The sequence below is a fragment of the Scylla paramamosain genome, chromosome 23 (assembly GCF_035594125.1).
Source record: "Scylla paramamosain isolate STU-SP2022 chromosome 23, ASM3559412v1, whole genome shotgun sequence".
Lineage (NCBI taxonomy): Eukaryota > Metazoa > Arthropoda > Malacostraca > Decapoda > Portunidae > Scylla > Scylla paramamosain.
In genome coordinates this window covers 19,744,856-19,756,706 of record NC_087173.1, presented here as the reverse complement: position 1 = coordinate 19,756,706, position 11,851 = coordinate 19,744,856, and the positions used below count along the sequence as shown (strand labels likewise).

The 11,851-nt window shown below is 39.5% G+C and overlaps 1 protein-coding gene and 1 long non-coding RNA gene across 14 annotated transcripts in view; both read right to left on the bottom strand.

Annotated features, from left to right (window-relative positions):
* Positions 1-267: 267 nt before the first annotated feature.
* LOC135112354 (uncharacterized) lies at positions 268-3,597 on the bottom strand. The gene is made up of 2 exons (XR_010274296.1): positions 3,255-3,597; positions 268-681 (listed from the first exon to the last, which is right to left on the bottom strand). It is a non-coding gene; the product is annotated as an uncharacterized LOC135112354 (long non-coding RNA).
* A 2,004-nt stretch (positions 3,598-5,601) lies between these two features.
* LOC135112352 (cAMP-dependent protein kinase catalytic subunit 1) overlaps positions 5,602-11,851 on the bottom strand; it is a 98,828-nt gene continuing 92,578 nt past the window's right edge. For 9 of the 13 annotated variants that reach the window (XM_064026721.1, XM_064026723.1, XM_064026724.1 and 6 more), the window contains 2 exons: positions 11,599-11,737; positions 5,602-10,473 (listed from right to left, as the gene is read on the bottom strand). In XM_064026721.1, the coding sequence (XP_063882791.1) occupies positions 11,606-11,737 (132 nt within the window). In that variant the 3' untranslated portion in view covers positions 5,602-10,473; positions 11,599-11,605. The remainder of the gene's footprint in view (positions 10,474-11,598; positions 11,738-11,851) is intronic. The other 4 variants (XM_064026727.1, XM_064026726.1, XM_064026718.1 and 1 more) reach the window with 1 other exon arrangement.

Here is an 11,851-nt window from a genome sequence, read left to right as displayed (position 1 = left end):
TAGTGAAGGAAATTGTGCCACGACAGTCCAGGCACCACTGATCATAGTGAATTTGTGAATGAAACAAGGAAGATTATGTGAATCCATGGTCCAGGACTCCCTCTGGTGCAGGCAGCCTTACGTCCTGCATTACGGGTCTGGTGTACTGATTGGGTTTTAATGTCATTAAATTTAGCTACAAGGAATCTAATATATTGTAGGTCCAGGTGAAGGTAGGAAATATCAGAATGGTCACACTTGTCACATGGCAAAATTACAAAAAAAATGTAAGCTTTCCGATGAAATATATATTTTTTTAAATGATTATCAAATCTGCAATTTAAAAAGAACAGCAGGCTTGACTTCAGGCATAAGTGAAATGGGTAAATAAACACAAGCCTGCCATGAAGGGGTGTAGTGAAGGTTTACATATCGTAACATCTTGAATATATAGATAAATAGATAAATCAAGATATCAACCAGTGAAAATCAAACATTAAATTAAACAGCAACCATTAAGGAAAAATTCATCGAGACAAGTTTATCTTAAACTGAACACAAATTCACTGGTCTCAGTCTGAAATAACCAAGACACTCCACACCCTGGATGTCTGTCCAGCATCCAAGGATTCCAGCTGCCTTGCATCTTCAACATGCCTGCAGTTTCACAAACAAGGAGTGTTCAAGCTGGGGAGACGGGTGCTGAAAAATGAGGAATAAAATATGTCAACTGTAAAACTGTAAATTGAAAAATTGTCAGTATCACTTGAGGCCAGCATAGTACACAAAAAAGAAGAAAAAAAATGAGGCTGCTACTCCCTAAAAGTAGAATGGAGGATAGTCCCCAAAATCAACACAGACCTAGTCAGTCATCTTGATCCACAAACCCTCAACATAAACTGAACACCAACACTCATATAAAGTACGGCGCAGGCAGCCTCTGTGCACGCTTGTGGACGTCGCCTCACAGGGTCACAGCAGCCATACTGACTGCAATCTTGAATCTTTCAGCCTTACTCTTACACTCTGCAGTGTCCTGACAGAGGTTTAATATACATGGCTGAGAATACGAATATGTTCGCCTCGCATAATTTTTTTTTTTTTATTGAAAATTACTATTTATGTTTAAGCAAATTAGAATTAGTCATGATAGCAACGCTTAAATTTACGTCATAACGCAGCACGAATATTAAAGCAATGGTAACACGTTCAGAAACTGAAAACTGATACACGTTTGTGACGTCATCAGTGTTTTAAAGGAGTGTGCTTCTATTCCCTCGTCCTCGTTCATTCAGTATGATAGCCTCCACATAGGCCTTGTCACACGATCATCGGGCGAGTGTGGTGATTCAGTATTTGAGTGGATAATGCGTGGAAACTGATCACGTAGATGTGCAGAACTAAAGCGCCATCCCTGCTCGAGTATGTTTTGGAACGATACAAAACTCCTACCGAACTTCGCTGGTCAACCCTTAACGAAACTGTTACGAAGCATGCGTGGCCGCTGTACTCGTACTACAGGTAGCCTTCCTCAGGCTTCAGCACTGATAGGACCGCTTACGCGACTCTGGCGACTGTCAGGTTGAATTACATACATCAGTTACATACATTACATTACATCAGTTGATATAAAAAATGAAATTGATAGGTACAGTACCTAAGCGTGCATAAGTGGTGGGCTGTTACTGGGGAGAGATGGCCCTTCCTTTTGTGACAGTATTGCTATGAGAACGAATCTTGGTGGAGAAAGTGTTCTCACTCATTATTTTTAAAGGAAAACTTGGAGTTTAGTTTGGTGCAGTGTACAGCAATAATACATAAGTTATAATTATCACCTTAAAAAAGCATAGTTTAGAAAACTTGATTTCATTAAATGTCAAACTTTCTGAATGTTAACCAAATTTAGTGAAGACTCAAGGTATCATGTACACATGATACTGTCGCCAGGATAACCTACGGTTCGGTGAGGCAGGGAAAGAGGTGGAGGAAGGAAATTAACCAGAACATTAAAGTGAAGGCTGGAGTCAATGAAGGAGAGAGGGAAAGACTGACGGAGGGAGGAAAGACTGAAGGGAAGGAAACTGCCTGGCAGCAATGCATGCTTTGGTGAAAACTAGAACACTATTACCCTAATTTTTCCTTCATCTGTGGGATCTCCATTGTTGCACTCTAAGTACCGAGATAAAAAAATGCAGTGGGATGACAAATCCTGTTCCGCAAGGACAGTTAAGCGCTCCTTCGTAACTCGTCTTAATGATTTACTGCCGATTGTTTTGACCACCAGAGATACTGATGTTTGACCACCAGAGATAGAAATATTGTTGATAATGATGTACCATCTAGTCACTTATATAATTTGTTCTTAATGCATGAATGTTTACTTAGACTGACCATCAGCAGGGCGTGGCTTTCCGCGACACTCCGACATCCGGTGCGTATGGCCTGCTTGGGTGGGAAGGCAGGCTCGCCAGGTAAAAACACCAGGCATGAACCCGAGGCACCCCATAGAGACTTAGCATTCACTGGCTTATTACAGTCCTAGCTTTCTGCGCTTCCGTCCAGTGCACGTCAACATATCCACAAATGCTCACTACAGCACTAAGAACAAATAGCAGCGATAGCTCGTTTAGTCTCGAGGCTTCATATTTGAACATTTGTCCGTTACTCACCACGCTGGAACAATTACTCGCATTAAATCACATCATGTATATCCACGAATGTAATGGGATTTGCATTCATGATTTACCAACGTCGTCCCGATATAATGGCAGTTCGTCCAGCATACTAGAGAGCATCTCGGTCCATGCGTCCACTTGTGGCCATAAAGAAGACTTGTATATTGCTGGCGCCTCAAATCAATATAAACCTACAGATGTAACCAGATTTATCCACATGATTTACCAACGAGTAATTCAAAATAACTATTCATCTTATTTGTGGTAATTACGAGTTAACGATCTAATGGCAGATTCATCCGACAAACTCCCATCAACGTGTCTACACATTGCCACATGTAACATTAGTATATAATGCTGACAATGTAAATCAGACAATGTTAACCACTAACGTAATCAGATTTACCCACATGATTCACCATCTAGTAATCTTACATAACTTTTCTCCTCGATCATTCTACGTCATAACGATCCAATGGTAATTAAATTTAGCAAACCTATCATTACATCTACACAATGGCCATGTGCAAGCTTCATATATAACCCTGACTATATAAATATGCCCTACCATATATACCCAGCAAAAATAAAATGAAATACTTTGGCTGAGATGGAGTGTCGGGGGGGCGAGGAAGGATTTCAGCAGGAGTCCCACACGCCATCCTCACACAGCGGCTTCTGGTCGACTGCTGCTAATGCTCTCCACAATCCGCATTCTTTCCTTCTGAACCACCTGAAGCTGAACCTGAAGCTCCTCGTTGCCAGTTATTCTCTTCATTTCCTTTATCCAAGTAGCTAAGTCAATGTTTGTTTCCTTCTGCATATGAGAGTATAATATTAGTAGTCTTGATAATATGTGCTGCCAGTACGTACGTATATATGTGCATGTACATAGATATCGATACACTAACCACCTGTTAAGGCGTTAAGTTTCCTATTCTCTCTGACCGTATCCTTTCCTGATGTCTTATAAACTAAGTCAATGTATGTTTCCTTTGCATAAGAGAGTAGAGTATTAATTATGTTTTGATTATGTGTAGTACATATATTGCTACATAAATCACTTGTCAACTCGTTAAGTTTGTCATTCTCTCTGACTGAAGTAGTAATTGCAATACTACATCGTGTCCTTTCTTATCATTATAATACTGTTTTCTGACTTTAGGATTAACATTTTTCTATCTACACCATATCCTCTCCTATGTATAAGCATGCACGTTCTGTCATGACGAGTAGTACTTTCTAGTTGCAAGATCCTCTCCTGTCTGAACTTCTAATCAATACCATGACCTCATCATCTTGTTTCAATTATTTAATATTACATTTAAGCCCGGTTATTCACTATTGACTACTTCCACTTCGATCATCTTTACATTTCACATTGGCCAACTTTTTTTTTCTCTCTCTCTCGTCAGGTATTTCTGGCATGGAGGAACTGAATTGACAGAGAGTATGCGTAATTAAACCACACCTGTTGAAAGGATAACTTTCAGAGCAGACTAATCTAAACTAGTATTCCGTAGTATATTTTAGTGTGGGTCCCTCAGACATGATTAGCATTTTAAAGTACTGTTGTTTGTTGTCATAAAGAAGGTAGTACATCACAGCACATTCCACACCTACTAAGGACTATATTTTTAAACACTTCTGCGCCGCAATCCGACCACGTACATTACTTTCAAAAGGATCTGGTTAAAATTACACGAGTCAGTGAGTATTTTTTTTTTTTTTTATGGTTCTAGAGACATATTAACAAAATTTCTACATTATTAACAAGAGAAACACGTCTTGAGGACCCTTCTAATAATCTTTATGGCCTTTGAAAATAGTTGTGGTGAGAGCGAAGCGTTTCAGAATACGGGCCAGAAGATTGAGCTTCTTCAGAGAGAATGCATGGCAATTCTTATTCCCATCCCCCTTGGCTCATTCATGATAACACTGAAGAATGGAGGAACAAATCGTTAGCTATGGGAAACTGTAGCAGAGGTGAACGCCTGATCAGAACAGAGCATCACCTTAATTAAATGTCGGGACCAGAATAATCATCAGGTCCCAGGATAAATTTTGGGTCTTTGTACTCCCAGTCATTACATAATGAACAGAAAAATGATTTCATATTCTTACCAAAAAGTCTTACTCGCTAGGTACCAGATGATGCAAATATAAATGATCAGGTATGTTAAAAGTCATTAGGGGTTTTGATCTGAATATGAAGTTCATTTGCTGCTCAACTGAAAAGAATACTTCAGCTAACCAGAGACCATCACTCTATGGTAGTGTTACCACGTCTGTGTGTCCTCACGTGACTAAACTACAATGGCAGTGTTGGTATGATGGAATAATAAACAAACTTACAACACGTTTACTTCACCTCTTTCTGATATGACATACGATTTCAACACACCCTGATCTGGACACAATACACACAGCAACAACACACCCTGACACACACACACACACACACTCATCTAGACACAATACACACAGCAGCAACACACCCTGACACACACACACACACACACACACACACATCTAGACACAATACATACAGCAGCAACAAACCCTGACACACACACACACACACACACCCTCATTTAGACACAATACACACAGCAACGCACCCTGACACACACACACACACCCTCATCTAGACAACACAGCAGCAACACACCCTGACACACACACACCCTCATCTAGACACAACACAGCAGCAACACACCCTGACACACACACACCCTTATCTAGACACAACACAGCAACACACCCTGACACGCATGCACACACATCCTCATGTAGACACAACACACACAGCAGCAACATACCTCATCTAAACACAACACAGCAGCAGCACACCCTGACACACACACACACACACACACACACATCCTCATCTGAACAGAAGAACACAGGCAATCAGGGACTTGAAGGTATAAGAAAAGTAGTTCCATAGTACATGTTTCATTTATTAACGTCTTATTCAAAATTGGCAACTACAAATCACAAAATATGAACTCAATGCAATTGGACTATGAACACTGAACATAGATTAAATACTCAAGGGGGATATAGTCTGGCTCAAGCTTCCCATGCAGGGACCGGCCACACTGACCATACAAATTCCTAGGGCCATATGCACACGCAGACACACTAATGCACGTTAGAGATTAAGAAAAATAGATACTAGCAGTTCTGAGATGTATATCATATATATAGTAACAATTATTAGGGGAGGGGGGATGAATCAATGCTAAAATCACACATCACACGTCAGTTGGTCCTTACATGAAAAACATCAGTGTGGCTTTTCTTGGGGCCCTGCACGGAAGGCTCTTTTGAGAATGGAGGATTTTTTTATACAATCAACATCAAGAAACCCACTAACGCACTTCAGACTGTTTTATTTGCCCAAAAATCTACTCTTTTTACAGTGACCACCGCACAACGCCGTCTTGCCGCGGTGGACAGGCTTCTTTGGGCAAATGCAAATCTTACACTGAATATTTTCAACTTTAATGGCAAAAAGTGGTTACTTACATTAATAAAGGTTATTCTTTATCTTACAAACTAATTTAATCAGAAGCCCAAAAAATTAGTCAGCCTATCACAATTTGGTTAAAATGTCTCAAAATATCTACAAATCGTTCACATACGTATGTTGCAAACTTCAATTAAGTTAGGTTATGAATGACTTAATGACCTACAGGTGATTCATGGAAAAGACCACAGGAAAGATAATATAAAACAAAATTCACATGCCCGCGTTGTTCTGGCTCAATGTGCGGAATGTATGTAGTGCTCGGGTCGGGCGCTGCAGCTCCCCGCCGCTCTCACTCAGGGAAGGTTCCGCTGCTGCCGGTCGTGATGAAGGCTTAACACTGGCTATATGTAACTGTCTTAGCTATAATATATAAGTAGGAAATAGGTAGATTTATCTTTTCTCATTGTGTACAGTAACTAACCCAGCAGAATTAATTAAAAAGAAAATAAAAATTATCCGGAAAAGCACAAGTAACAAAATAAATTACCGCAATAAGTTATGAAAAAGACAACGGATGTCGTGGGAAACAATTTTGAAAGAAAACTGTCTTGTACAAAGAAGCAAGAAAAGAACAATTAAAGACCTATGGCGTAATACAGGAGGCCCAGAGAGGCTCGGGACCACTCGGGACCACACGGAACTGGCAGTGGCTGACCCGGAGAGGATCAGACAGACATACAAGCTTTAGCAGGACAGTGGAACCTCCAGGAGTCCACCTAATGTTAGTAAAGCAGCACAGTAAAAGGTCTCCAGCAGTATTCACTCTGACTGTCTTCTTGGGAAACATCTTTGTGCTTACTCCCATTCTTCTTTTGACCAAATTCTTCATGTATGTTGTTTTTTTTTTCTCTCATTGTGGCTTTGATGTTTATTTTGGTTATGGTTCGTATCAACTCAGTATATTCTACATGTATACATACAGTATTTTCAAATGGCCTAAGTTATTTCAGGGGATCATATATGAAAATCCGAAGACTAGCAACAACATTTGGCTACAGAGTTGCTATTCTAACAGTGGAAAACATGACTCAATTTATTACCCACAACAGCTCAGAGGATTGTTAAAATTTAGAGGTGGCAGTAACAGGTTCAGTATTATGGTACTAGTCCTAGTCTACCTGGGATGCAACAGTCAGTAATGCTGGACACACGGGCCCCACCGCCCACCACCGCCAGGGTACCTGTCCTCGGTGCTCCTGCAAGGCTCTGTCAAGCCGCTCTATGCACGGGATATACAAATGAACTCCTTACAAAGAGTAATACAGAGCACCAGGTATTACTGTATAAAACACTCATAATGTACTGGTAATCAGCAACTCTTAATGAAACAATAGTTTGCATTTTCAAATTCAACAAATTTATAAGTTTAGCAATTACATAGTTTAAAATATATTTCAAACATCAAATATTACATATTTCCCGATACCTACAAACAAACAGTCTATAATAAATAAAATTGTGAAACCAACCTCTAACTTGTTTTCTTATTAAAAAAATTTCTATACAAAGCTATACAGTATAGCTAACGTGCCTGCCGTGGGGCCGAGAGTCGCAGGCGGTAAAAGTATGCGTATGAAAACCTTTGCTAAAAGACTCACAATATCAAAGAATTTCCCTTGTAATACCATTCTTTGTTTTCCCATTTTGCTAAAGTTCACAGGAGACAAACTATTCACAATAAAATTAGTAAACAAATGCAGGCAAAATCTTTTTCAGAACATCAACACATCAAAATAGTTCACCATTGAGCAGTATCAATTTTCATCACATGCACAAATCAAAGTACAGAGCCATCATCTTGATACAGAGCAAAATTTCCCAGCAGGTTTAGCTAGTAAGAATCTCAGACCAACTTAAAAAAAATGAGAGAAAAAAAAGAAAAAAAAAAAAAAGAGTACATCCAATTTCAGAAGTTGAAATGAATTTTATTATATACAGAGTGAGAAATATGAACAGTACATAACATTAAATCTACCCCAACAAAAAGTCACTTGTCTTGCACTGCACTCTAGCCACCTGCACACCTGCTCACCCACACACCTGCACACACCTGCTCACCCAACACTACCTGGCAATGACTGACAGTCCAGAATGTTATATGTGATTAAATATTGCCGTAAGACTGGACATTCCAACTCACATCAGATCTTCCCTGACACTGTGGGCTGAGGTCAGCGGGATGTACATGGCATATCATGATCTGCTGTTTATATATACATGTTATTATTATGTATAAAGACAATGAACCTTGGAGCTGCATATCCTTGTAACACTGCAAAGTACGTACATTGATACAGGGCATCATTTTTTTTATTATAAAATATTGCACAAAAAAAGGATGCTTGTGAAGAATAAATTTGTGTTAATTCCTCTGTCTGAGAGGCTTTCTACTTCAGCTCAAGGCCTTTAATAATAATAATAATAATAATAATAATAATAATAATAATAATAATAATAATAATAATAATAATAATAATAATAATGTTTCTAATAATGTTTCTAAAACTCAAAAGAAAAAAAAGTAAATTTTTACACTGTGCTTTGAGACTCACAGAGTCGTACAATATACAATATTTCAAGATTTCAAAAAGAGGAGAAAAATATTTGCTCTTGGAAATTTGTAATTTATAACTATATTTTCCCAACGGCTGCTAAAAACAAAAAAAGATTAGTTGATAAACTCTAATTTATACATATCTAGCCTTCATTTTGAAAATAGATGAAAAGAAGCCATCACACATCATTCTGATTTATCACATCAATGTGAATCGCATAGAAACACTAATCCAACATATATGTATCCTACAACTTTGCACACATGGACTTTTTTTTTGTTATTAACTTTGATACATACCTACATACATGCAACTTGGGGAAATCTATCCTTTTGTCATTCTTGTATTAAATCATAAAACTCTGTGAACCCATAAAGTGTACTATGTAATCTACAACGTGTGATGAGAGTTGGCTGCATTTTGGCATAGTTAATCTGGGGCATCGACCATGCATAGTAAACAAAGCTGAAGTCGATTAAAATGATGGCCAATAGGGAGACTCCGGGGGACTGGTGGAAGTGCTGGCCTGTGCTGGGGACTGCTCCTGCTGCTGACGCTCCTTTGGGCTCACCAATCTTAACATTAATGATCAAGGATATGTTTTGATTTCACTAATATACCTACAGTCCTTCATCTTTTCTGCTTACATACACAGGATCACGTCTTCACCGATGATCTTCTGAAGCCTTTTTTTTGTTGTTTTTCCTCCTTGATTAGAAAATGTCAATATTGGTTGTTGACTCTGTTGCTATTGCATTGGTTATTCAGTCCATAAGATAAGAAAAAAAATCTTTCTACCCGTCACACGCAACTGCAACAGAACTTTCTCTCTCCACAGTGATAGGCGGGCACGTCTTCCTGGCCCGCGCCACCTTGCCTCCACGTCGCCGCTGTGTCTCCCTTGTAATGGCTTTCTTCCCAATATGTTTGTCAACCCCACTCACCACATGACTAGGTTAGCTCCTGGACCCCAAGTGGCTGGCTAGCAGTGGCACGTCTCATCCAACATGCCACCTTATTTGCTAAAAATGGCACTTCCTCCCATCATTGCAGCGTTGCCATTTCATCACTCCATCTTTGCTTGACATACTCAGTCTGGCATTTTCCTGAGGCAGCACTTTTTACATACAGATAAATAAATGTCTAATGTTACTTTCGGTCACCTTCCATGAAAAATGTGAACAGATTAAGAATGTAAGAATGTCAGGTGTTTCTCCTCAGCCAAGGGTGGAGTGATGGCTTCACTTACTGCATTCCATCAAGATGACTTCAAGTAACATTAGAGACACCTATCTTGAGTGGCACCTTCAATTAATCACCATACTGATCCTTGGCACTCATGCCATCACAGCCTGGGCTCTGGCACTGTCTGCTCATGTGTGAGTCACCAAGTACACAACAGCATCTCCCAACTCTGAGCACCTGCTGCATTTGCTTCGCCCACTGCCTGCCTGAGGCCTGACTGCATGGTACACATGGTGGTGAGCACACAGCCTTAGGTATACAGCAATGCACATGCACTGGGGTCTTTGGAGGGGAGTACTAAACTTGTACACATACACAGGGAGTTAGCTTAGCCTCTAGACATTGCAAAAGGCCTCTAGAACTCTGCAAACTCCTTGGCACATTTTTCCGTAGAGGAGATGCGGAGAGCCTCCTCCTCGTAGTCATCAAAGTTACTTGTGTCCCCAGGTCCTTTGCATTTTGGAATAAATGGCGCCTCAACCTGGAAGTAAATGTCTTGGTTATACGTGTGGCTTCCATTATGGCTCACATCTGTTGTCATCCTCTTATACTAACTTCAATTTATTGAGTTCAGCAGATTAACAAAGCAATGTACCATAAATATATTGGCAGATACTGATCTATAGTCTTAATATTTGCAGAGAAATTAAATCAAAATATATAAAATCTTTTGAGAGCATGAACTGATGATAAAATACTATAACTTCAACACAAGTACCACCTTAAGACTCAAAAACTGAAATAGAAATGGATATATTTGACACCTAAGTCTCTCTCTCTATTGTGTAATGAGCTCTGCCCAAAATGACTATTTACACCAATGAATAGTTTACCAAGTTAATATATGGTGTTAGTGAACAAAAAAAGACAGCAAGTGCAAATATATGGAACTTTTTAACATATTTCATATTCATGTCAGTGAAGTGTAAAGGAATATTTACAAGTCTGTTGGGAGTGTGTTGAAAATAAAGAGGAAGACTTTTAAATGTTTACAAAGTTGTATAGTTTATGTAATTGAGAGAAAAACTTACCCAAGGCTGTGACCTTCACACTAACATAACAATAACAGGTCCTGCTTTCTAACTTCACCTCACCACAACATTTCTGCCATCATACTAAGCAAACTATAAAAGCATACAAACTCAGATGTTGGAAAAATGATAAATTGTCACAAGATGTCATAATGAAATTCAATATTGTGGCTGAAACATTACTAGCTTCACTAAATGTTTCCTCTGCTACTGTAGTGAAGTGTGTCTTGTAAGTGTATGTAGTGTGGTGTTTTGAAAGGGACCACTGATGATAGAATACTTTTGTCAAATAAACAGAGATTGCCTATCCAGTTATCATTGAGATCAGTGACTGCCCTGCACTGCCATTATTTTAAGTCTTTCTATGCAGACTGAACCATGTAGAGTGACACAATGGTGTGTTAAAAAGAACATCCTACATTACCAGCTCACCTACAGAGTCTATCAGTTCCTACAGTAGTGACACAGTGTAGTGTGAGCCAGGCTACACCTCCCCTACAGCACACACCTGAGAATAGCTACATGTCTTGTTAAGAAATGGTACCATGAGACTGAAAATACTTCACTGACTTTACCCATGATCTAGAATTCCCTGAACTCTCTGGTATAGAGGTCCTCTGGTGAAGTGCGGAAGATGGCTCTGCCCTCTTCGTACTGCGGGAACTGAGTGGTGTCTCCGCGAAACTTTAGCTTGGGAACCAGAGGGGCAGGAATCTACCACAAGATGGTAACAAGCAGGAACATGCAACAGTGAGCAGAGGAGGCACGTCAAGTGGTGAGGGGAAACTTGGGCCGTTTCAAATTCATGGAATAAGAATGAATACCTTT